This window comes from Thamnophis elegans, chromosome Z (assembly GCF_009769535.1).
Source record: "Thamnophis elegans isolate rThaEle1 chromosome Z, rThaEle1.pri, whole genome shotgun sequence".
In the NCBI taxonomy this organism is placed as follows: Eukaryota; Metazoa; Chordata; class Lepidosauria; order Squamata; family Colubridae; genus Thamnophis; species Thamnophis elegans.
This window is the reverse complement of record NC_045558.1, coordinates 93,859,872-93,884,287: the sequence shown is the minus strand read 5'-3', so window position 1 is coordinate 93,884,287 and position 24,416 is coordinate 93,859,872. Positions and strand designations below refer to the sequence as shown.

General features: G+C 37.5%; 1 protein-coding gene across 1 annotated transcript; it reads left to right on the top strand.

Moving 5' to 3' along the window:
* The first annotated feature begins 4,814 nt into the window (after positions 1-4,814).
* On the top strand, positions 4,815-22,155 carry TTC25 (tetratricopeptide repeat domain 25). The gene is made up of 12 exons (XM_032237220.1): positions 4,815-4,928; positions 6,122-6,253; positions 6,652-6,805; positions 7,657-7,718; positions 8,823-8,976; positions 10,919-11,143; positions 12,380-12,587; positions 15,260-15,346; positions 17,456-17,652; positions 18,200-18,300; positions 19,512-19,590; positions 21,612-22,155. Exons 1-12 carry the CDS (start codon positions 4,815-4,817, stop codon positions 22,055-22,057), a joined length of 1,959 nt encoding a protein of 652 aa, XP_032093111.1. The 3' UTR covers positions 22,058-22,155.
* Positions 22,156-24,416: the final 2,261 nt, after the last annotated feature.

Here is a 24,416-nt window from a genome sequence, read left to right as displayed (position 1 = left end):
AAGGCTCTGGGCAGCTTTTACCATCAAAATACACAATTATAATGACATGACAGCAAAATATATGCTTGCGTTCTGGTCTGGGCTGTAACATAAAAACACAACAGACATAGTAACTCTGGGCCTGGGAACAAAAACAGGTTTTAAGGAGAGTAGACAACTCCAGGAGAGTAGAAACCTATTTCAGAGGGCAGGGGTGCTATACTCATGTGCTATGCTAACTAACCATAATACAACAGAATCCTATGTATGGTTATTTAGATAGTAGACCAGATTAGGGGTTCACTTCCTGGTTAGTAATGCAGCCTTGATAAAACATATGTGTATGAAAGCATTGCTAGTTCAAACCAGTGGTGGGATTCCAATTATTTTACTACTGGTTCTGTGGGTGTGGCTTGGGCGTGGCTTGGTGGGCATGGCAGGGGAAGGATACTGTAAAATCTCCATTCCCTCCCCACTCCAGGGGGAAATCCTCATTTCCTCCCAATCAGCTGGGACTTGGGAGGCAGAGAATCGATGGGGGCACGGCCAGTCAGAGGTGGTATTTACTGATTCACCGAACTACTCAAAATTTCCACTACCAGTTCTCCAGAACTGCTCAGAACCTGCTGAATATCACCTCTGGTTCAAGCCAAGATTTATTTAATTCAATGTTCTGTAGTGCGTGGTGGTCAACAGGATACCTCTTGGAAGTTTGTAAGAAGAAAATTATCATAATTTACTTTAGTTTTTTTCCATAATAGAAACAGGCGTTCTTATTGCTTTCTGAGTTTGGTTGCTTGCTTCAGGCATTTCATTATCCAATTAGATATTGTAGCGTTATCTAATATATGAAAATTATTTGGTGTACTAGTAGAAGAAATGTATATTTATTTTTAATTTGGGACTACAATAAAATAGATATTTCCTAAACATCCAATTCTAAAAATATGTGTACACATATTTGAACTACACACCAATTAATATTAATAGTTGATATATGCCATTAGATCCTTAACTAAAATTTCCAGAAGTTACTTTAATGACTACACAGTAGGCAAACTTGATATATGCACATACATTACATTGCTCAGGTGAGATTTGATTGCAACACAGTGACATGCAATCACCACCTACTTGCCCTATTTTTCTATTTCTCAAAGCCACAATACTTCTCTCTAGCTAGAACTGCAAAAGCAGCTCAAGAATCAAACTGCCGAGACCTACATTATTTAATTTGTTTTTATGCTACCCATTTTCCACCTTGAAAGATATATTGAAATATTGTATATGTTACCAGCAATGTGTGAAAAGCTAGCATTGTATAGCATGCCTGGGAATGCCAGAGAATGCATAAAGTTTGTTAGGCAAAGTATTAAATGTCTGGGTAATTTTAATATGCTATATACTTTCCCTAGGAATTGTATATAATGCCTAGGTATTATGCAAAAAAAAGTGAAGAGGAACTAAAGAGCCTTTTGATGCAGGTGAAGGAGGAGAGACTTGAAACTCAACATTAAGAAAACTAAGATCATGGCATCCAGCCCACTCAATTCCTGGCAAACAAATGGGGAAGAAATAGAGGTAGTGGCAGATTTTATTTTCCTGGGCTCCAAGATCACCCCAGATGGGGACTGCAGCCAAGAAATTAAAAGACACTTGCTCCTGGGGAGGAAAGCTATGGCAAATCTAGACAGCATACCAAAAAGCAGAGATATCACCTTGTCAACAAAAGTGTGTATAATCAAGGGTATGGTTTTCCTAGTTGCAATGTATAGCTGTGGAAGTTGGACAATAAGAAAGGCCAAGTGCCAAAGAATTGAGGCCTTTGAACTATGGTGCTGGAGAAGGCTCCTGTGAGTCCCTTGGACTGCAAGGTGATCAAACTGGTCAGTCCCAGAGGAGATCAACCCTGACTGCTCTTTAGAAGGCCAGATCCTCAAGATGAAACTTAAATACTTTGGCTATCTAATTGAGAAGGAATTAACTCTAATTAACTAGAGAAGAGCCCAATGCTGGGAAAGAAGAAGGGCAAAAGAAGAAGGGGACGACAGAGAATGAGGTGGCTGGATGGAGTCACCGAAGCAATCAGTGTGAGTTTAAATGGACTCCAGAGGATGGTAGAGGACAGGAAGGCCTGGAGGAACGTTGTCCATGGGGTCGTCATGGGTTGGACACAACTTTGCAACTAACAACAAATTATGCAAAATGACAAGAACTATTTAGGCAAAGTATGTAAGGAAAGTCATGAAAAGGGTTAGGGTCAGGATTAACGTTAAAGTTAGGTTAAATTTAAGGTTACAGTTAAAGTTAAAGTTAATCCTAACTCTAATCCTAACTCTAATCCTAACTCTAATCCTAACTCTAACCCTAACTCTTTATTGAAAAGATCTATATGAAAATGAAAGAAGAAATGCAAAGAAAGTACAGGACTTTCCTATTGAAAAAAAAAAAGGGGGGGGGAAGACCAGTATTGACCTACTTTTTGCGATAAGGAATAGCATTTTAGTAGAAGTATTTTATACTTTGCCAATTTGCTTTTTGGCATTCCATAGAATGTCTAGGGAATTTGTGAAATATTAAGCATTTCATACTTTGATGTCCCATTTTTGCAATTCTATAGATTTCCTAAGCAATTTATAAAATGCCTAATTTCACACACTGATACATACCAATATAAAAACAATAAATTTCATGTAATAGTAGAACACAATCATATTTTGTTCAATACTTAAATTTATATACATAGTGTGTGTGTGTGTGTGTGTGTGTGTGTGCGTGCGCGTACATACTCAGTCATACACACACATCCATGTGCAACATCCACATATGGAAATTCTGATGAAGAGTAGTGCTTCCCTAAACTGAGAGAGAAAACTTTCGGTGAATTGACATCACCATAATGAAAGCCTTTGTCCAAGTCAGATAATCATTTCTAATTCATGGGAGAAAGCTAGACCCTTCTCATTTGACCCTCTGACCATGTTCTGCCATTCAGGCCATCCCCCTACTTGAAGCAGGAATGCAGAACCAGAGCAATCCCAGTAAATGAGGATTTATTTATATGATGAATTCTACCAAAAGAAATATTATTGCTTTTTGTAGGGGTAGGTGATTGGAATATAAGTTTTTCCATTATTTTATTTAATTTCTCTGATTGTGAAGAAATACTGAAACATTATTTATATTTATTATTTACATTTTAAAATACAATTAAACACATTCTCTAAATGCAGCAGGTTTACATTTTACAAAGTAAAACAGTGTACTCACCACAATAAAATATAGTGTGGACATAAAATCAAGAAAGTAGGTAGAATAATAAAACTGAGTTAAAATTAGGAAAAAGAATTTTAAAAAGCTAGAGGCTGAGATATTTAAAAAGGGCCATCCTATCACCTTCTAGTCTTTTCCTCTCTAATTTAAGATATTTGATTCCTTTACTGTTTTAGCAAAGTACTTTTTTCCCATTCTACTTGCCATTTTGTTGCCTAACATGAAATCCATTCTAATTGGTTTGCTGGCCTCTTGTAGTACAATTACCCAAGGTAGATATTCTGGCAGGCCCTGTTTAATGCCAAACATTTTTTCTCAAATGCTTCTTTCCCATGACCAGAAAATGGTGACTTTATTTATGCAATCAGAAATTACATTCACTTTTTAAAAATCATGTTCTCTTTTGAGATTTCATGCAAGTCTTACTTTTTTCCCCCTTTCCAAAGTGTGCATCCCTCATGCCGGGGTTTTCAAAGACAGGGCAGGGGATAAGAATTTTACCTTCTCCACTTCACAATTTCATTCTGTTAGTTTTGGCCTTGTTTATTATTCTACTTCACCCATTTTTAATTTTACTGTTCTGAGGTGTTAACTACCCTTCCTATTTGACCATGACACCAGGAAAATTATGGCAATTAATCAGCAGTACCCCTGAAAGGCCGATGTAACCTGATGATAAAAAGAGTCTGAAGTCAATTGATTCTGCAACAACCTACCAAATATCCAATTTGCTGAGAAACTGGAATACTATTTCTTCTATTTCGATTAGTCTATTGTCTCTGTTTTCTACCAAGGGATCTATGGACCTGTCAAGAAATGAAACAAATTTGTTTAGAACTTACCTTGTTAAAAATGGGAAGCAACTATCATCTGCCTAGTACGCTTTAAAAAAAAAAATCTACTGAACCTTTTATGATGAGACCACTTTGTACATCTCTCCATCTGAAAACAGAAAAATTGTGGTGTGCTTGGTGCTCCCTGAACTTGGTTGTTTGTTTGTAGATGTTGTGTTATCAGATGTCAGTACCGGCAGGGGCATTTTCAAGGATGTGTCCATGTAATCCTTACCAGATGAGCTTGACTTGAAGGAGACTTTACTTTTTACCTTTGCTAAATTATGAAGACGGCCTTAAATGAAGTCTCAGTTCAGAGATGTGATTTTTAATAGAAGAAATGGATAGGTGACAGCCAAAGAATAAACAAAATTGGGCAGAGTCAGTTAAGCTTAGATTAATAGTTCTGCAAAAGGAGAGCCATATAAAACAGGGTTGCTATATCTGGAGTGCAAAATATTTATACAACAAGCCATCTAGTGATCATCCGGAAGTTTAAATGACAATCCCAATACTATATAGCAGAGCTGGCTGGAGAATTCTGGGAGTTGAAGTCCATAAGTCTTAAAGTTACCAAGTTTGAAGACCTCTGAATGGCTTCTTCCAAAGTTTAAAAACCCTTTGATCCATCCGGCTTCCCGTCGGATTACCGGAAGTGTTGCCGTTGCTAGGCTGCAAGTTGCGCGGCAACTGCGTCGCGTCCTTCTCGGCGCTTTGCCTTCTTCCAAGATGGGGGACAACGAGGGGGAAGTTTTGCGGGGGACTTTCCCCAGCCTCTTGGCTGAAGGAACCATGCTTAGCCGACGCGGGGAGCTCACCAAAGCTCTGTCCTACTACACTTACGTGAGCATTCTCCGTGCAGATATTCGGAGAAGTCCGCTAGATGGACGGGGAGAAATGAGCCTGCCTCCCAGACAGACAGGCAGGCAGGCAGGCATCAGAGAGCCGAGAGCTGGGGAGGGTTTAATACTGGAGCGGGAATCCCACGAAGGGCAGTTGCAAGAGCCTTGTTTGATCTCCTCCCGACAGCAAAGCTGCACAGAGACAGGTTATGAGAAGCTGCACGGCAAGCTGGGGACTTGCCCCTGGGTCGTCCAGATGTGATGGGTAAAGTTCCGTGCAGTGAGAATTGACTGGGGAATGCTACAGTAGTGGGGCTTTGTAGTTGTAAGGCTACTGTTTCTAAACTCCAGTAATTAGAGGAGCAGCAAAAAGTTAGAATTTCCTGCCTGCCTTTAATTAATTAACAGAATAACAGAGCTGGAAGGGACCTTGGAGATCTTCTAGTCCAGCCCCCTGCTCAGGCAGGAGACCCTGTACCATCTCAGACAAACGGCTGTCCAGTCTCTTCTTGGAAACCTCCACTGATGGAGCACCCACGACTTATGGAGGCTAGCTGGTTAATTGTCCTAATTTCTCCTTCATTCTAGGTTGCTTCTCTTCTTGGTTGGTGCCAATTTAACCCCCTGGGAAATCTGCCCCCCAAGATTTAATGATTGTCCAGATATTTGCTGTTTAGATATGCTATCCAAATAGAGGAGGCAGTGTAGAGACATTTTTCCACCTCTAGGGTCCTACAGGTTTTCAAAGCTGGTAACAATAGCAACAAGGCAAATTTCCTGTTTTATTTTCCATTTGGCTCTGTGCTCTCTCCTATCTTTGAGATGAAACTTTCTCATCAGTTAACATGCATGTTGCAGCATATTCCTTTATTATTATTAGAGCTTCTGTCTGTAAACACAAATGGGAGAAAAGGACGGAAGAAGAAAAAGTTGGCCAGAAATTATTTTTTTGTGGCACTTACATCAAGAATATGATACTTAAGACAGAGAGTAGAGATGCTGCAGAGAATATGATCACAACATCCAGAGTTTAGCAATATATAATAACAGAATGCACCTTATAAATTTTATAATACAATTTACACATAAGAAAAATATGTCCCCAATTTCACCAGAGAAATAATGGGTATGAAATGCTCAGCTTGTAGCAGTGATAATATGAGCGAGATTGAAAAAAATATTTTTATGGATTAGGCCTTACAGCTTCAACCTGGCGACAGAAACTGCCTTGTTGCCCGTTCAAAATGCTACTTGAGACTTGGAGATACACAAAATGCCCTAAAAGATGCAGAAGCCTCTCTGACTGCTGACAAAGAATTTACTAAGGTAAGCAAAGATATCTGTTCCAAATCTAGGAGATTTCAAAATTTCTCATTGGTTATCTAGTTTGTTGCTAGAAGGAAGTTATGTCCCCCCTACCCAATTCTGGAAAAAAAATTACAGGTTAGAAAATCATAATGAAAGCAATGCAAATTAGAAGTGTAAAGGGATAAACTGGAAGATAGTCTGTTAAAAAGAACTAATTAAATAAAATAGTATAAAGCTGGCAATGGAGAAGAGAAAATATTCTTGGATTGTAATCAAATTTCAGTTGGTCACATCTGACAAATTATTGGATGTTGGGATAATTGTTGGATGTTGAACTTGCTGTTCACTTGCGTGTACAATATATATTTCTTCCAATTGTTCTTTTTTCATTCCAATAGTTTTCCTTTCTGTTACAGGGACTGTATCAAAAAGCAGAAGCTTTGTATACCATGGGAGATTTTGAATTTGCTTTGGTATTTTATCATCGAGGGCACAAGCTCCGCCCTGATTTGCAGAAATTCAGACTGGGTATTCAGAAATCCAAAGAAGCAATTGAAAATTCAGTTGGAAGTAAGTAATATAATTTTCCTTGATATGTTTATTTTATTTTATCTGTCAGATTTGAATGTGATAGAAAACATATGGGGGGAAAAAAACCAGTCAAATATTGTGCTGTGTGAGGATTGTATATAATACATGGTCTTCACTTCTGAAAAAAGTAAATAAACCAAAGAATGCATTTTGTTCTTTTCAAAATCAAATAAAGTATTAAGCTTTTAAGAAGAATTTCTTTTGCAATTGAAAGGTTTTTTTACAGACCATCTCATTATTATTTCTCATATTTCTAAAGGAAACAAATGGAATATTTTCAAAATCCTTTCTGAAAAAGATTCTGATTCAATCTTCAGTTTGATTGGTTTACTTTCTTTCAGGAACACAAGGGATCATACATAATGTTTCCTCCTCCCAATTTTTCTTTAAACTAACAATCTTTTGAATAAAGTGATTGAGAGACAGTGATTGACCCAAAGTCACCCACTGAATTTCTATGAATGGGGGTAGATTTTAAGCAGGACATCATCAACCGTAATTCAATATTGCATTATTCACTGGCTTGTAACTACACATCCAGATAAGGCAATGATATCTTGAGGAAAGTACATAGGGGAAATAAAATATATGCCATTATACAAAACTGTGATTCATCCACATTTGAAATAGTTTGTAATATTCTAATCTAAACTATGTTTTTTAAAAAAATTAAAAACATTGATAAAAGGAAAATAAATTACCAGAGGGTTGAAATATGTGTGTGTTTTAATAAAGTTGATATTCTTTCTTCTACATGTCCTATTGACTGTTACTTGCAATAGGTGCTTTGTAGGGCCTTCCTGACCTCTTGGTACCTTCTCTGTCTGTAGGCCCATCATCCGTGAGATTGGAGAATAGAGGGGACCTCTGCTTTCTGAGTCGCCAGGCAGAGGTAAGGTCCCTACAGCTTTTTCCAAAGTGATTATTTTGTGCTTATTGTAGGAGTAAATAGAAAAAATGGAATGAGTTTCAAGGCATTGGGATGGGCTAGATAATAAGAATCGTTGGGTTTTGCAGTTTATTGACCTTTTTCTTGAACCATAATATGTGAGACCAGTAGCAATATCTTCATTCTCCTGAAAACTACTTTTGTCCTATCCATTTGTAAATAGTTTATAATATGAATATTAAAAAAAATAACTATTTGTTTTTTTATTAGTTTTTGCATAAGATGATATTTGATCAGTTATTTTTCCTGAGACACTTGATCTCTCCTAAAGGCAAACAATTTCCTAAGTGTTGGATACTAGTGATGATGCCAGGGGTATACTATCTAGACAGACTACAATTGTCTATTGTACTGTATTGCCTATACTTGATCAGAAATATATAATATTCCATTATTCATACAATATTTTGATGGGGAAGAAACAGAGAATTCACCATGTAGAACCTAACAATGTCAGATCATGAGAATAATAATCATACACAACAATAATCACACTAATGATTGTTCACTTTGCATAGATTGTGAATGTTGCAGTCATATTCTTAAATTCCCTTCATTTAAATTGGACTTTTAAAGTGCCAAATGTTTATCTATTTCTGTTTATACTTGTCAACAGTTTAAATAGCTTCTTATACATTAGCTAAGCATCTAGAGAAAACCTTCTAAAACAAAAGAGTATCATTGTTGCCCTTAAATTGTTTTGGAGGAAGTTGCATAGTAAGTTGCATAGAATGCGTAAGACAAGGCTTCTATGTTTATAGTTCATACCCCGAATCACCATTCTAGATGAGAGCATAGATTGACATAATTCTTGAATTTTTAATAATAATATCCCAAACCTCTCAAGTTGTAGAAACCCTCTCTCCATCGCAATCTGAAATGTGCTGTTGTTTTAATCTATGGTCTTGGATCTGTTCAGTTTGAGAGATAGCTTTGCTATCTTCCAGGGTTCCTTTTTGTTTTTTTTCTGAAGAAATAACGCTGCAGAAAAAGGAGAAGTCTAAAAAAAATGACCTTGTAAAGTGTGCTTTTCTTTTCTTATGACAGAGTAAAAAAGCAAAGCAGAAACTTCATATCAAAAAGGATTCAAAATACTTAACTAAACAACAGGTCCCCGAAAGGAATGAGAAGATGGAAAGGCAGCTCCTGGGAGAGCTCTATGTTGACAAGGCTTTTCTGCAAAAACTGCTCAAGGATGAAGGTTTTAATTTAATGCATTTGTACAGTGCGGGGCCCTGGGAACCTCAGAGCCACACACCTTATTAGTTTGTCCACCCCTGTGAAATTGACTTTTTCAGGAAAGCAATTACTTGTCTAGGTTAATAATCTTTTCTGCAATGTGCACTAGTAAAATTGTTCCATAGTTAAGGCACATACAGTTTGTGAAGGAATAGTAGCCAAATGCAAAAGCTTGCTAGAGAAGTGCATGCATATTTTAACAAGTTTCAGAATCCTTTACAATATACAATTTCCTTAGTGGACAAGCCCATGGAAAGGATTATTGAAGAGAGAGAACTTGACTGTTATGTGGCTCTGTGAGATTACCTTCTGATAGAGCTTTCTGGTAGTGGTAGGCTCAAATAGAGGGGCTCAAACACCAATCACACACTTTGATTCCTTTCTCCTAAATCTGAGCCATAGTTATTTCGTTTTCACAAGAGGATTATAGTTATATTTTCTGAAAAATCCTGATTTTCCATGTTTATTTCAAAATAGAAAAGGAGGCAGATAAATGAAACACAGAAACTGCTTCACAAAAATGAAGCAGGAAAGAAAATATATGATCCCTTAGTTTCTTACTGCACTACTCAGAGTACTGCACTGTTACTGTATTTTTCAGAGTATACACACACTTCCCCTCCCCACTAAAAAGCTGAAATTTGGGTGCATTTTATATTCACAATGTAGCTTTTTTGAAGCTTTTTTCCAGCCTTAATGAGGTGCTAACAAGTGAAGTGAGGCTGCTTTTCTCATTGCTGCTCTCTCCTATGTTAGCACCTCATTAGGGCTGAAAAAAAGGTTCTAAAGCACAGCTGATCATTGGAGGGAGCAGCAATGAGAAAAGCAGGCAAACCAGGGAAGAAGTAAGATCGTTAGCACCTCATTAGGGCTGAAAAAAAAGCTTCCAATATTTTTACTGCAGCATACTCACCCCTTTGGATATCGCTAAACCTGAGTGAGTAGAGACAAACAGAATAGAATCTGTGCTTCAAAAACAATTTCTCAAGAAATGGAAAATCTACTTCTCTCCAATGCAACACATTCTTTTGCAAATTGTGGCTATCTTCTTTGAATTTTCTCATTTAAGAATGCCCTTCAACTTTTCTGTGGAGCAGATAATTCGCTAGTATTACTACTCCCAAGTTTCCAGAATAGAAATAGCATCGATCATGCTGGTTGATGATTTAAGATAGAGTTAAGATAGGAAAGGGTACTCCTTTTTTGTCCAAATAGACTTCTCACTTGCCCTCAATAATGATTGTTTGTAATAATTGTAAGTGATTGTTAATCAGTATGGCCTTACTTGGAATACATAGTCCAGGGGATAAAAAGCATGCACACACTCAAAACCAGCAAACTTATGTGCTAAAGCTGACCACACTAAGGACTCTAGCCAGATGAACAGTTGGTAGGCAGAATCCCCCGCCCTTATTTTCCTTCCCAAAAACTAAGGTGCTTCTTATTCTCCGTATACTCTAAAAAATACGGTATATCGGTATATCTGATTCTGTGGTTTTTTCCCCTATTATTTTAAGGTTGTCTGTTAAGTGTGCTGATACTACATATCAACATTAGGACAAGTTCTTTGAAGAAGTTGGGCTCATATATGCATTAAACCATAAAGTGATTTGTTTTTAGTACACACAATGTTTTTGTCCAGCATTATAACCTGCAATAGGGATGAGTTGGCTCAGTGGCTAACACGCTGAGCTTGAACCTCTCTTTCAGAAGTCTGGAAAGCATTTATAGAGGAAATTACATTTGAATACTCTGAGTCAAGCAGGTATAGTAGGTTAACACCAACAGGATTGGTTGTATGTATGTATGTATGTATGTATGTATGTATGTATGTATGTATGTATGTATATAACTTATCTACTCAATAACAACTCGCCCTATTTTTGCCTCTGGCTTTTTTGCAGAGTTGATCAAAAGTGTAACCAAGCAGGGAGTAACTGTTGGAGACTTACTTAATGAGGGTCTTTCCTACCTGGATACTCGCACAGATTTCTGGCAGCAACAAAAACCTATTTATGCCCGGATCAGAGATCGCAAGCTTATGTTGAAAAGATGGACCCGAGATCAGAAGCGGAAGCCCTCTGAGGTGGCAAGATACATACTAAAGAGCATGGAGGACATTGATATCCGTAGGTGGCTCAGGTGAAAATAGGAAGCAGTTAGAATTTATTAATGGGATTGTTTGTGTGCTGCCTCGAATAAGAGAGCACTGCAATGTTTACAGAACAGGGATTGTCCTAAGTAAGAAAATGTGCTATCAGGATCCTTCAAATTTGTTTTTTGTCAATTCTTTGAAACGATATACTGTATGTAATATATATGTGATTTCTTAATATATAGAATCAGAGGCGGGTTGCTACCAGCCCGGTTTGTTGAACCGCTAGTGGGATTCAGGCCTGGGTCGCAGAACTGGCAGTGACCACCATTTTGGTATTTAGTGACTGCGCGTGCACAGTTCACTGTAAATTGTTCTGCGCATGCGCACGTGCGGGTTGCAAACTGGTAGTAAAACCAGCAGCAACCCACTCCTGTATAGAATGTAATATTTTGGTATGTAGAATCATATTTCTTACTAAGAAAAAAGTCCTCAGCACCAATTAGTAAGTTCTTTGAGTCATACCTCTTATCTTCTGAGAACCACTAAAGTATTATCTCCTATAGCCTCCACATGTGCTACCACTAGATGGATTGATCTCCATCTAGTGGTAGCACATCATATTTATATATATAGATTTATATAGTCAGATCCTTTTTATTGCTTGAAGAAGAGCTCTAATAATTGAGGGGGGAAAAAAAGTATTTCTGCTAATAGTAACAGATTCCAAAATTGAGTTTTTGGTATCTGAATTTCTTTTGACATTTTCTGGCATTGGCAAATTTAAGAATATAAGAGAAACTCTGCTGGTTCATCTATAATTTAGCATTCGGTGTAACTCATTACCCAGCCAAGTTTGTTCATGAAGTTCTCACGCATGGAGGGATTTGGGAGGGCTTTTTACTTAGGAAAAAAAAAAGAATAATACAATTTGATGCACAAGTTCAGTAAATGCTTCATTACAAGCCACATATAATCTAAAATTATAAGCAATGCATGGAAGTATCTAAGATTTTTCTTGCTGATATTTGAGCTATATTTCATGATTTAAGAGTTATACAGGAATCAAATATAATGGCTATTTATTGTCCTGCCTTTATGAATGTATCTAGTTTCTTTTTAATACCACCTAAATCAGCTATTATGTTCAAACTACTGAGAAAAATTTGATAAACAAGTATTTTATATGATCGTGCTGAATCTCTGTACATTGTTTCTATGCATACATGCTTGATTAGCATATTTATTCATGCAGAGTTTTTCTTTTAAGTGCTGACCAGTGGCTGCCCTGAAAGAAGTTTCCAGAAAGCTGAGCAAGTACTGAAAAAAATCCAGAGCTGGTCCGATGATGAAATTCCCAACAGGAGTGAGCTGGTTGGAAATCTTTACAGCTGCATTGGAAATGCTCACATTGAGATGGGGAATATGATAGAAGCTTTGCAGAGCCACCGGCTAGATTTGGATATTGCCAAAGAAAAGTAGGAAAGAAACAATCACTCAGTTTTTGTCTTTGCTGGGAAAAGCAAAATTACCCAAGGGATATGTTAGCTTGTTAACTATTAGAAATCCATGTGTGATTAACATATCAATGTATGCACTTCTTCTGAGCTCCTTGGAGGAAAATTTCCATTGTTAGACAAGTCTGTCCTGTCTAACTTCCCTACAATATCTCTACTATCTTGAGTGCAGAGTTATTTGAGGTGGAGTGGTTAAGAAAGATAAAAATAACTGGAGTTTTCCACTGTACTACCCACTCTCAATTGCTGAGGCCCTTTAATGACATTTTATGATTCAGGGACACAAATTCCAAGATTTATGATAAATCTACAGTTTCAAGATAATAATTTTACTGAATTAATTTTTACTGAGTTAAATTATTTCTGCTGTGATTTCACTCTCCAATAATTAAAAATATTCAGCATTAGCCATTAAAAAAGTTAAATTGCTACCCTTGCCATATTGCTCTCTTAAATATATAAGAAAAATATTTTTGTATAAAGATATTTTGAACAAAAATTTAAAAAATCCATATCATGTAATTGTTTTCTTTAGTCTTCTTTTTAAATCAGTTGTTATAATTTGTTCTTATAATACTTTAAACAGCAGCATAATGTTCCAAGTCTCATCTGCTGCTTTGCCCTGTTTGAAGCAGAGATAGGCAACTTTGGCAGAAGCAGAAAAGATACCCATCTTTGAGAGAAAAGCTCTTTTGATCAATGAGCATGATAGTATGAAAAAAATACATAAAATGCAATACATTCACCATATAAAATTAATAAGGGGAACTAAATACAATGTAAAGTTACAAATATTAAATCTATAAAAAAATCCAACTAAACCTATACAGGTAATCCTCGGGATACATTCAGTCACTTGATGGCTACTCAAAGTTACGGCAGAACCTTTATATGAGTCTGTTTCAAACTTATGGTGGCTGCAATGACCCTGCGGTCATTCATACTTATGACCAACCACAAGGATCCCACTTTTCACTTTTCCCTCCCCCCCCCCCCCCCCCCCCCGATCCTGTCCTGACTGCAGCGCTGCTCCCCATACCTCCTGGAAGCAGCTGCCATTTTCAGCGCCTCAACAATTTCTTGCAGAAATGGCAGCTACTTTCCAAGCTTTCTACTCCGCTCAGCTGGCTGTTGAGAGATTGCAAACCTTTCCTGGCTCTTGCTAAGCTTTGGGAAAGCCAGCCGCCTGTATACAAAGGTGCCAGCTGCAGGATGAGCTTCCCCAAGTTTTCCCCTTGCTTAAGTGTTGCCTGTAGGACAGCTTTTAGGACCCAACTTCTGCTGTGGTCATTTGTTGCGCTTTTGTGCTGTAGCTGCTTTTTCTTTTGAGCTAGATTTTTTCCCCCAGCTCTTCCACACAAAAACAAGTTGCAGAAAGTTTTTTTTTCTTGCATCCATCCTTCCTTTCCTCTGCTCCTCAGCCTGGCAGTCACTTGTCAAAGTAAGAACTTAAGAGTTTTTGTCATCAACTTGCCAGACCGACAGTAAATTTAGCAAATGGGATCGAGATTGGAGGGCAGAGGTGGAGTTTACTTTCAGCACCTTGGGATAGGAGGGAACTATCAACAAGTATGTCCTCCCAGGTTTTTTTGTTTGTTTGTTTCTTCATTGAAATGTGGGTTTCTGGAGGAGAGAAGGGGTTAAGCAAAGGAAATGTTGCTCCTCCCAATGACCAGCTGAGGGGGCAGAGATTCTTTTCCACAGAGGCTTGTTTGGAAGCCTCTCTGGTATTGGAATATGGCACTAGCATTAATCTAACCGGGCTGTTCCCCGATTGGGATGTTTCTGCTTTGTAAAGCCATTTGTTGCTCGTCTACCTCTGAATTCAATAAGGTGGCAGGCTTCCCAGGACTTCTCTCACCCATGAAGTATCCCATGCTCGCTTAAGGACCCATGTACTTGAGTAACTGGCACTGGGAGAACGGGCTGGGAGCCATTAAGTGAGGCTGTCTCACTTATTGGTTGTCACCACTTGTGACTAATAATCAGGCTCCATTATGTTTGTAGATCGAGGACTACCTGTAAGCCTACAAATTTATCAATATGAAAAACAAAGTATTATCCTAATGTATTAAGTAAGGTGCAATAAAATTTTGTATGTAAAATTTTATGTGTAGTAATGCAATATTTAGTAGGTATATATATTCTTATGGACAATTAAACAGATATTCCCTTTTGATATCTATAGGCAATGTAGCAGTAATTAGAGATATTCAAGAAGACTCTACAGTATCACTTATCTCAAACAATACATATTAAAGATGAAATAAGTCTGAGTTCCCTAGACAATTTTCTAATAGCATTTTTCTTTAGTCTGCGAGGCAAAGTTACAAGAGCAAAATATTGTGTTTGGAAGATGATAAGGGATATTTGCATAGGCACATAACACATTAAAAATAGGCAACATTGAGAAGTTTCTTCTGCTAAGTTTTGGAGATGAAAATTGGGGCTGCAAAACGGAGGCAGAGGTCACAATCTCACTACAAATCATAAACTGCTACTCATGTTTTAAAGTATTGTACGCATTTATAGAGCCCTATACATTAGTGCATAGATGTAATATCCAGGATTGGTGATGGCTGATGGAGTATTTTTGAAATAGTATCAGCACTTTTGCTTTTGCCTTTTTGCAGCAACTTGACTGATGCCATCTCCAGAGCTCTTGACAACATTGGTCGGGTATATGCCCGTATGGGCAACTTTCAAGAAGCCATTGACACGTAGGTGGAAATCAAACAGTGATAAGACCTTTTGCCTTCTGCAATAATAGTATTGACCATTTTGTCCTATTTTAACTTCACCTGATTATAAATGATCAAGGAGAGCAATGTCAATTAAAGAAAAGTAATGATATATTAACAGCTGTTAGAACTGATTTGTGCCAGGGGTCAATGATGGGAATCCAGGTTAGTGGGAACCTGTAGCCTCCAAATGCTATCCCATCAATCCTAGCCAACACAAAATTATATCATTGGGAGATACAGGGACACCCTCACTCAATCCAATAAATCTCCCAAAGTATGAGAAGATATAGAAAATTTAATGTTAAAAGCTGAAACTGTTACATTAAATTTTTATTATTATTATGGAAACTTGAAATTGTTCTTTTTTTTCTGAAAACTGGCTTGCCATTCATGGATGCTACTAACTAGCAGTAGGCTTGAGGATAAGAATTTTTGTATAATCCCCGTCACTGAAAAAAGATAAGATTTGTCTCCTGAAGTCTTAGCTGCCAACTCCCAACTGTCAATCATCATATCAATCATCTCTCCTTTAGACCTATACAGTGGGGCAAAAAAGAATTTAGTCAGCCACCAATTGTGCAAGTTCTCCCACTTAAAAAGATGAGAGAGGCCTGTAACTGACATCATAGGTAGACCTTTCAACTCCCTCCAAAGGTTTTCTATGAGATTGAGATCTGGAGACTGGCTAGGCCACTCCAGGACTTTGAAATGCTTCTTACGAAGCCACTCCTTCGTTGTCTGGGCGGTGTGTTTGGGATCATTGTCATGCTGAAAGACCCAGCCAAGTTTCATCTTCAATGCCCTTGCTGATGGAAGGAGGTTTGCACTCAAAATCTCACGATACATGGCCCCATTCATTCTTTCCTGTACACGGATCAGTCATCCTGGTCCCTTTGCAGAGAAACAGCACCAAAGCATGCTGTCCCCCCCGCCCCCCTTGCTTCACAGTAGGTATGGTGTTCTTTGGATGCAACTCAGCATTCTCTCTCCTCCAAACACGACGAGTTGTGTTTCTACCAAAACAGTTCTACTTTGGTTTCCTCTGACCATATGACATTCTCCCAGTCCTCTTCTGGATCATCCAAATGCTCTCTGGTAAACTTCAGATGGGCCCTGACATGTACTGGCTTAAGCAGGGGGACGCGTCTGGCACTGCAGGATCTGAGTCCCTGGCAGCATAGTGTGTTACTGATGGTAACCTTTGTTACGTTGGTCCCAGCTCTCTGCAGGTCATTCACTAGGTCCTCCCACGTAGTTCTGGGATTTTTGCTCATCGTTCTTGTGATCATTTTGACCCCACGGGGTGAGATCTTGCATGGAGCCCCAGATTGAGGGAGATTATCAGTGATTTTATATGTCTTCCATGTTCTAATTATTGCTCCCATAGTTGATTTCTTCACACCAAGCTGCTTGCCTATTGCTGATTCAATCTTCCCAGCCTGGTGCAGATCTACAATTTTGTTTCTGGTGTCCTTTGACAGCTCTTTGGTCTTCACCATAGTGGAGTTTGGAGTGTGACTGTTTGAGGCTGTGGATAGGTGTCTTTTACACTGCTAACAAGTTCAAACAGATGCCATTAATACAGGTAATGAGTGGACGACAGAGGAGCCTCTTAAAGAAGAAGTTACAGGTCTGTGAGAGCCAGAAATCTTGCTTGTTTGTAGGTGACCAAATACTTATTTTCCACCATAATGTGCAAAAACATTCTTTCCAAATCAGACAATGTGATTGTCTGGATTTGTTTTCTCATTTTGTCTCTCATACTTGAGGTCTATCTATGATGTCAATTACAGGCCTCTCTCATCTTTTTAAATGGGAGAACTTGCACAATTGGTGGCTGACTAAATACTTTTTTGCCCCACTGTAAGGCCCCACCATTTTAATCGCAATGTCTAATCTCTGAATGTCAGGATTCACCCTTAGGAAAGTTGAGAGATGTGTTACGATTGTATAAATGGAAATCAGGGATTGATCCTAGGAGCGTTGATTATACTGTTACTGTTTTGGGCTTGGCAGAAGCTTTATGGGAGTCTAGAAAAGTATTTTTAAAGGCTAATAAATCTTTACATTTCTTTTTTTGCAAAGCTGGGAGGAAAAGATTCCTCTTATGAAGAGTAATTTGGAGAAAACTTGGCTATTCCACGAAATTGGCAGATGCTACCTAGAACTCAACAAAGCAGCTGAAGCTCGAGATTATGGTGAAAAGTCCTTGCAGTGCGCGGAGGAAGAGGGAGATATTGAGTGGCAGCTCAATGGTGGGGTACTGGTGGCACAGGCACAGGGTAAGTTCCTTTGCATAAGATTTACACCCAAAAATGTTTATCTTTACTGGCTGAACTGGGTCTCTTTTACATAGCAGATTTCCTTCTTCTCCATTCTTCATTATATAAGATAATCTCTACAGATATATTTAGCTTGTTGTGGTAGAGAAAATTGCCACCTATTATTCAATTCAGCAACTTCAGTTAGCCAAGTTATTGACAATCATATTCATGCTCACTGTTAAAATACAAATAGATCCAACTCAGATTGCTGTTTAAAACTACAGGATTGCTTCTATGTCTTGAAAACATAGAGATCTCTTAAACTTTAAAAGGATGAAGAGAGACAGCTAAACACCTAGACAATTGCTTTTAATTCCTGCATTCAAAAGAATTTGAACTAATGAACTCTGTTTTTATACAAAAGGGTAAAATCGTCAGTGATATTAAAAATTAAATACTAAATCCTGGGCAGTAAAAACTTAGTATCCTGTTCCTGCACCATACACAGTAATAGTTTGGAAATGTGTCACATGAACACTACATGTGTAAATTTTTCTATTCACAGTGAAACTGGAGGATTTTCAGTCTGCAGTCACATACTTTGAAAAGGCTCTAGAGAAGGCAAAACGTATCCACAATGATGCAGCTCAGCAGGCAATCATCATTGTAAGTAATACAAAAATGGAGGCTGGGAAAAAATTGCAGGAAGGATTAGGACCAATGATTTATTTTCATGATAAGTTGATAAGATAAGTTGGGACTTTCCAAAGTGCAGCTTATTGCTGCTATGAGATTGAAAAAGTAAAATAGTACATGACATGTTTGGGAAGATAGTAAATCTAGATCATCACAGGAGGCATGAGGAAAAGCTATTATGAAAGCAAAAACATCCCTCCATTGTGCTACAATATCTTTGATTCTAAAAATGGAAGGAAATGCAGAATTAGTTATACAAGTAATCTTTGCATTACAACAGTTCATTTAATGATCCTTCGAAGTTAGAACAGCACTGAAAAAAGTGACTGAAGACCATTTTTCACACTTATTACTGGTGCAGCACCCCCTTGTGATTTACATTCGGATGCTGTCAACTGGTTCATATTTATGAGGTCATGTGATCACATTTTGTGACCATCTGTCAACTAAAGTCAATGCAAAACCAAATTTACTTAACAACCTGGGTTACTAACTTAACAATTGCAGTTATTCACTTAACGAAAGTGACAAGAAATGTCACAAAACGGACTTAATGAATTTCTCATTTAGCAACATAAATTTTGGGCTCAATTGTGGTTGTAAATTGAGGACTACTTGTATTTGGAGAAAAGTAATATTTTGCACATGAAACTAAGCAAAATATTGGGATATAGATAGATAAGAAGTGATTTCATAGGTTGCTTGTAATTTCTTGAAATTGCTGGCTGGCTATTGTTGGAGAACTCAACAGACCTCTTCTTTTGTTCTAAAAAATTAGTAAGGCTGGGACCCATATTCGTCAAGAGCTCCTACATTTTCCTTCCATTTCTGATCATCTGCTGCACAAGTAACCTGATCCAGCCACTTAATTGTTTCCCCAATTTTCCACTCATAGGACCATCAGAGTCTTTTGACAATTTTCTGATGACTGGAAGATGCCAGATAACTAGGTTTGAATTACATATGTGAATTTCCTTGTGCCACTGTCTTTAAAGAAACAAAAGAGGGTTCCAACTCCAATTCCCTTGCTTTTCCTGGTTAATCATATTTTACAAGTACACATATTTATGACAATGCTTCAATGTTTAAATTGTACACTAATGAAACTAAATGTGCAAGGAGAGTATCTCCTAAAACTTTTCTGAAGATTTATATAGCATTCAGACTATATTTTTTACCAGGCTTTGGATGAAGCCAACAAAGGGTTCATCAAAGAGTTGAAAGAAGAACAGAGACTTGAGAGGATGCGTGAATTAAAAGGTTGGTGTATGTACCAAATTGATTACAGAATATTCCAGGCAAACATATTCCTTCCTTCCTGGTTTTAGTCAGTTGTGGTATAGGAACAGAAGCTAGCTTGATGGTCCTTCCGTTATGAGGATTGATATTTCCACCCCACTGCTGGATTTTTAGTATCTGTAAGAAATTACTAAGAGGTCATCCAACAATTTTGGATGTGGTTGCGTTAATGTGCTAAGAATACTAATATATCTATTGGTACCTTGAATTGTGGGGAAAATGCTATTAAAGTTTTATCCTGGTGTCTAAAGGCTGTAAGAGTCCAGATGGAAGGCATCAGCTCAGATTTAACCCAAGCAAAATGGAGTTTCTATTTGTATATTGGAATTCTCTTAGGTACCAAGTGGTATCCCTGTTGAACAGGCATTACCTGTTCAGCTATAGGTTTGTGACTGAAGGAGTTCTTCCAGACTCAGAGCTTCTGCTTGAACAGCATGTAGTTGGGAAAACTTTTAACCAACTTTAGTTTATACACCAGCTGTTTTCTTACCTGGTACAGGCAGGATTAACGATAGTAAATAATATTTTCTGAATAGTTATTTAAACAGAGACAATGTGTTTTACATGGAACTCTGTTTAAATAACTATTCAGAAATTACAATTAGGCTAAGGCACCTTGTATCTTATTTGGCTCCCACTTTCAGAGCAAGTTGCACATATATTGTGGGCTGTGTACTGGCTACAGTCAAATAGAAGTATATGTGTTAATTTACAAAGCTATGTATGACTTGACAACTGAGTACCTATGGGACTTTCTCCTTAACTGGATTTTATATAGCCTCTTAGATATTGTAAGAAGGGCTTCTTTGTTGACCTATAGTTTTGGAATTTTGGGGAATCAATGTTAGACGATGCTGCTTTTCCATAGCAATTATGGATTCGTTTCTCCTTACCCCCTCTATGGTAGAAAATAGAGGTTATGAAGAGTCTTCAGTAATATCACTTGCATCTTCTTATCATTTTCTCTTTTACTTTGCTTTCGGTTTTGTTTGGGTCATTAAATCTTAGCCACATTTCCATAGCATAGCCTTTCCGAGATGACCAAAAATCAGCTCAGGGTTATAAAATAGATCATCCTATTCAACATATGAAATATGATTTCAAAAACTGAATAAAAATGCTACATTCCAATTTTTAAATCTAGATACTTCAGTATCAAAACAAGATTGCACAAGTACTGTTATAGCATACTATGATGCCTGTGGTCTCCTAGGAAAATAAAAAGCAATGAAAATGTGATAGCCATCAATTTAGCCATAATAAAAATGCTATTTTTGAGCTGTATTTTGTAACAGACATAGAAAAAAGAAGCAACAGTCAATAGTATTTCAGAATGTTCAGGGATCAAAAATGGATTAATTAAAATAAGTAATACATTATTAATCCTATTGTGCTGAGCAGAAAATAAAGGTTAAAATGTTCAAGTAGACAATTTTAATTAAAATTACAAAATCTCTGATAAGTCTCTATTACCTGCTTTGTAAATAAATACTACAAATGTATTGAATACATAATAATCATGTTTCAAAAAACCATGGGCAACATTAAATATTGGAATGCAATGATTTTAGATTCTGTATTAAAAGTGAAGGAATAAGCATTGCAGTTGCACAGAAAAGCTTGCCCTGTAGGTGGTAGTATTTCTCCAGTCTCTTATTATTTGTTGGTAGAATGAGGATTGTTGAGTAGCCTCCTGTCTTTGTATTCCTGATAAGTCAGGAATCTACATATCCTTATACCTACTGTCAAAAAGCAGTGGTATTATAGCAATGCATTGTAGAATAATATAGCTGCCTTCAAGTTCTGAACAGGAAATCAAAAACCATCCATTTATGTTCCCTTTATAATTGGACTCACTTTTGGGTTTTTTCCTTCCTTAGTAATCTTGCCTTTCTCATAGTTGTAAAATGGAAATATGGCTGAGAAGTCATAAACCTTAGAGTAGAGATGGATGTAAAAATTGAAATTCTATTATTTCCCAGAGTTAGAAGATGAGGAGGAGGAGGAAGAGAAGGAGGAGGCCCTCAAGAGAGATGCAGCTGATAAAGAAAAAAAGGAGGAAGCTGAAAAACCTGAATCTGAAGAAGTGAAAGAGGTATTACCCCAAGAAGAAGAAGAAGAAGAGGTATTACCTCAAGAAGAAGAAGAGGTATTACCTCAAGAAGGAGAAGAGGTATTACCCCAAGAAGGAGAAGAGGTATTACCCCAAGAAGGAGAAAAGGTATTACCCCAAGAAGGAGAAGAGGTATTACCCCAAGAAAGAGAAGAGATGCCTATGCCTGAGAATGGGGAACTACAACAGATGGAGGGAGAACCAGATCAAGGAGAAACTCAAAAGAAAGTAGAGGAACAGGAAAAAACTGGGGAAGAGTCTGAGAAAGTATTAGAACCTGACCCAGAAAAACTAACTGAAGAAACTACAGGATAAGACTGGTGAAAATTGCTTTTGGTTTGTAATTTAGGAACTGTTTTCTTGTAATCCATTTTGCCTCACAATATTTTCTCCCCACATTATTGCTTGTGATGTTCAGACTACTAAATAAAACACAAATAAAATAATTGTTGTGTATAATTTTATAAAGAGATTGCAAGAATATAGGAAATATATTTTCCAGGTAGGACTCTTATAAAAGTTTAACTAATTCAAATAAAGAGCAATAATTCTAAGCATATTTCATTTTATATTTTTATTTTGCTTTTCAACAAATAGCTCAACTAATTAAAATTAATCTTAGCTGCAAAACAGCTAACTGATTGAAGGATTCTCAAATCACTTCACATTATAAATCTGAATTTAGGCAAAAACAACAACAACATCTGCAGAATGAAATCTTTCAGTAATAATAATTTGGGATATTAAGTTGCACAAGAGATCATCTTAAATAAGCAATTTAGATGTGAGTTCTACACAGCTTTTGGAATTTCCTTCTGCAAAAGCTGAACCATATATTCAATACTTTTCTATGTAGAAGAGAAGATACTAAGAAATACATTTGTGAATGCATGCAAGTAAAATAAAAGCTATTCAGAACCTAATAGTAATAGACATCTGTATATGAAAATGCTGCTTGTCAGTATCATAATTCCTTGGTATGAATGGGACAATTGTATTTTTCTGGGCACTCATACATAAGAAATTCAGGAAATAAGTGAATTGTCCTTATCAAACTATTGTTGGGAATCAGCATTTTAGAAGTGGAGCTTTTTCTAGATTAAGATGATCCAAGACAGGTCTTTTAAACATATCCTACTTGCAAATTTCAAAAATCCTACCTTATCAATAACTTCCCTAAGCATAATAGTTTAGTTTGATTGCTTTGAGAGTTAGATAAGATACTTTTCAGAGTACAAGACATACTCCCCCCCACTAAAAGAGGGTGGAAATGTTGGTGCATGTTATACACCAAATACAGCATTTTTGGCCTCCAGAAAACTAGCCCCATGCATCACGTTTTTGCCAAAAACAGGCTTGGTTTTTTTACAAAAATTGTGCATAGAGGGTTTGGGAGACCTGCAAAGTGCTACTAGGGACTGGGCAGGGCAAAAATATGATGTGGAGGTGAAAAATAGGCCCCTTTTCCCCAAAAACTGCACTTTTGCCCTCCCCAACCTTTAAGAGCATTCTGTAGGCCTTCCAAACCCTCTGCGTGTTCAGTTTTTGGCTTTCCAAACACCACAGGAGTACCATTTTTGCTCTCCTCAGAAGCACTCTGCAGGCCTCCGAAACCCTCTGCATGGCTCGTTTTTTTGAAAAACAGGCAAAAAATGGGCCTGTTTTTGGCCATCCAAATCCCCCAGGAGTGCAGTTTTTGCTCTCTCCAGCCCTCAAGAATATTCCGCAGGCCTCCCAAACTCTCTGCACAGCCCATTATTTAGAAAAATGGGCCCGTTTTTTGCCTCCCCAACCCCCTGGGGGGGCTGTTTTTGCCCTCCCCAACCCCAGGAGCACTCTGCAGGCCTCCCAAACCCTCTGTGTGCCCCGTTTTTGCAAAAAAAAATGGGAGACATAGAGGGTTTGGGAGGCAGAGTGCTCCTGGGGACCAGGGAGGGCAAACTCTTTTTTTACTTGTTTACCTCTTCGAAATCTTGGTGCGTCTTATACTCCAGTGCATCTTATAGTCTCAAAAAATATGGTAAATTGACTGGAGAGATTAGTTCCAGAATCTGCCATTGCCTATATTAATTTACGCAAGATAGGCTGCTCAGGCTACATGTGACCTACCAAGTAGGCTTATGCAATCTGTGGGCATAAAAATGTTTGTGAGAAAAATAAATATCTATCTCATAAAGGAACATGAAAGATAGAAAGAGAATCAAACTTTTACAAAAATTTACTCTAAATAAATGCTTTTTAATTGTTCATAGTCTCCTTGCTCTTGTTCATTTATGAGATAGAGATTTATTTTTCTCACAACATCAATAAAGTTAACACCACTGTCCTGAAAAACATGCTGTTGAACCCCTCAGGCCTCATCACATCAGCTACTTCCTTTGTAGTCTGCAGTTATTTTTATCAATATGGCCCTTCCCCTTCTATAAATTGTACAGGCTTCGTCTGAATGCTAGTATTCCTTCCTTGAGTGCTCTTCAGAGGTGTATTGTTTTTAATTTTCAGTATTTCAGCAACATGTCTATGGAGATTCTCAATAATCCAGGTCATGATTGTCTCAAAGATGCTTTTTCAAAAAGTAATTGGACTTTCTTTGTTTTTCCTTGAAGAGGTTTTGCTTCTCATCCAAGAAGTTTCTTCAGTTCTGATGGTGAATGGAAGGATTTATATTTCTCAG

What these genes read in the sequence shown, in the direction of transcription:
- TTC25 (XM_032237220.1), top strand. Translation starts at nt 4,815, where the DNA reads ATGGGGGACAACGAGGGGGAAGTTTTGCGGGGGACTTTCCCCAGCCTC. An exon ending in TTCTGAGTCGCCAGGCAGAG is followed by an intron (nt 7,719 to 8,822) that starts GTAAGGTCCCTA and finishes TTCTTATGACAG; the next exon opens with AGTAAAAAAGCAAAGCAGAA. An exon ending in TTGGATATTGCCAAAGAAAA is followed by an intron (nt 12,588 to 15,259) that starts GTAGGAAAGAAA and finishes GCCTTTTTGCAG; the next exon opens with CAACTTGACTGATGCCATCT.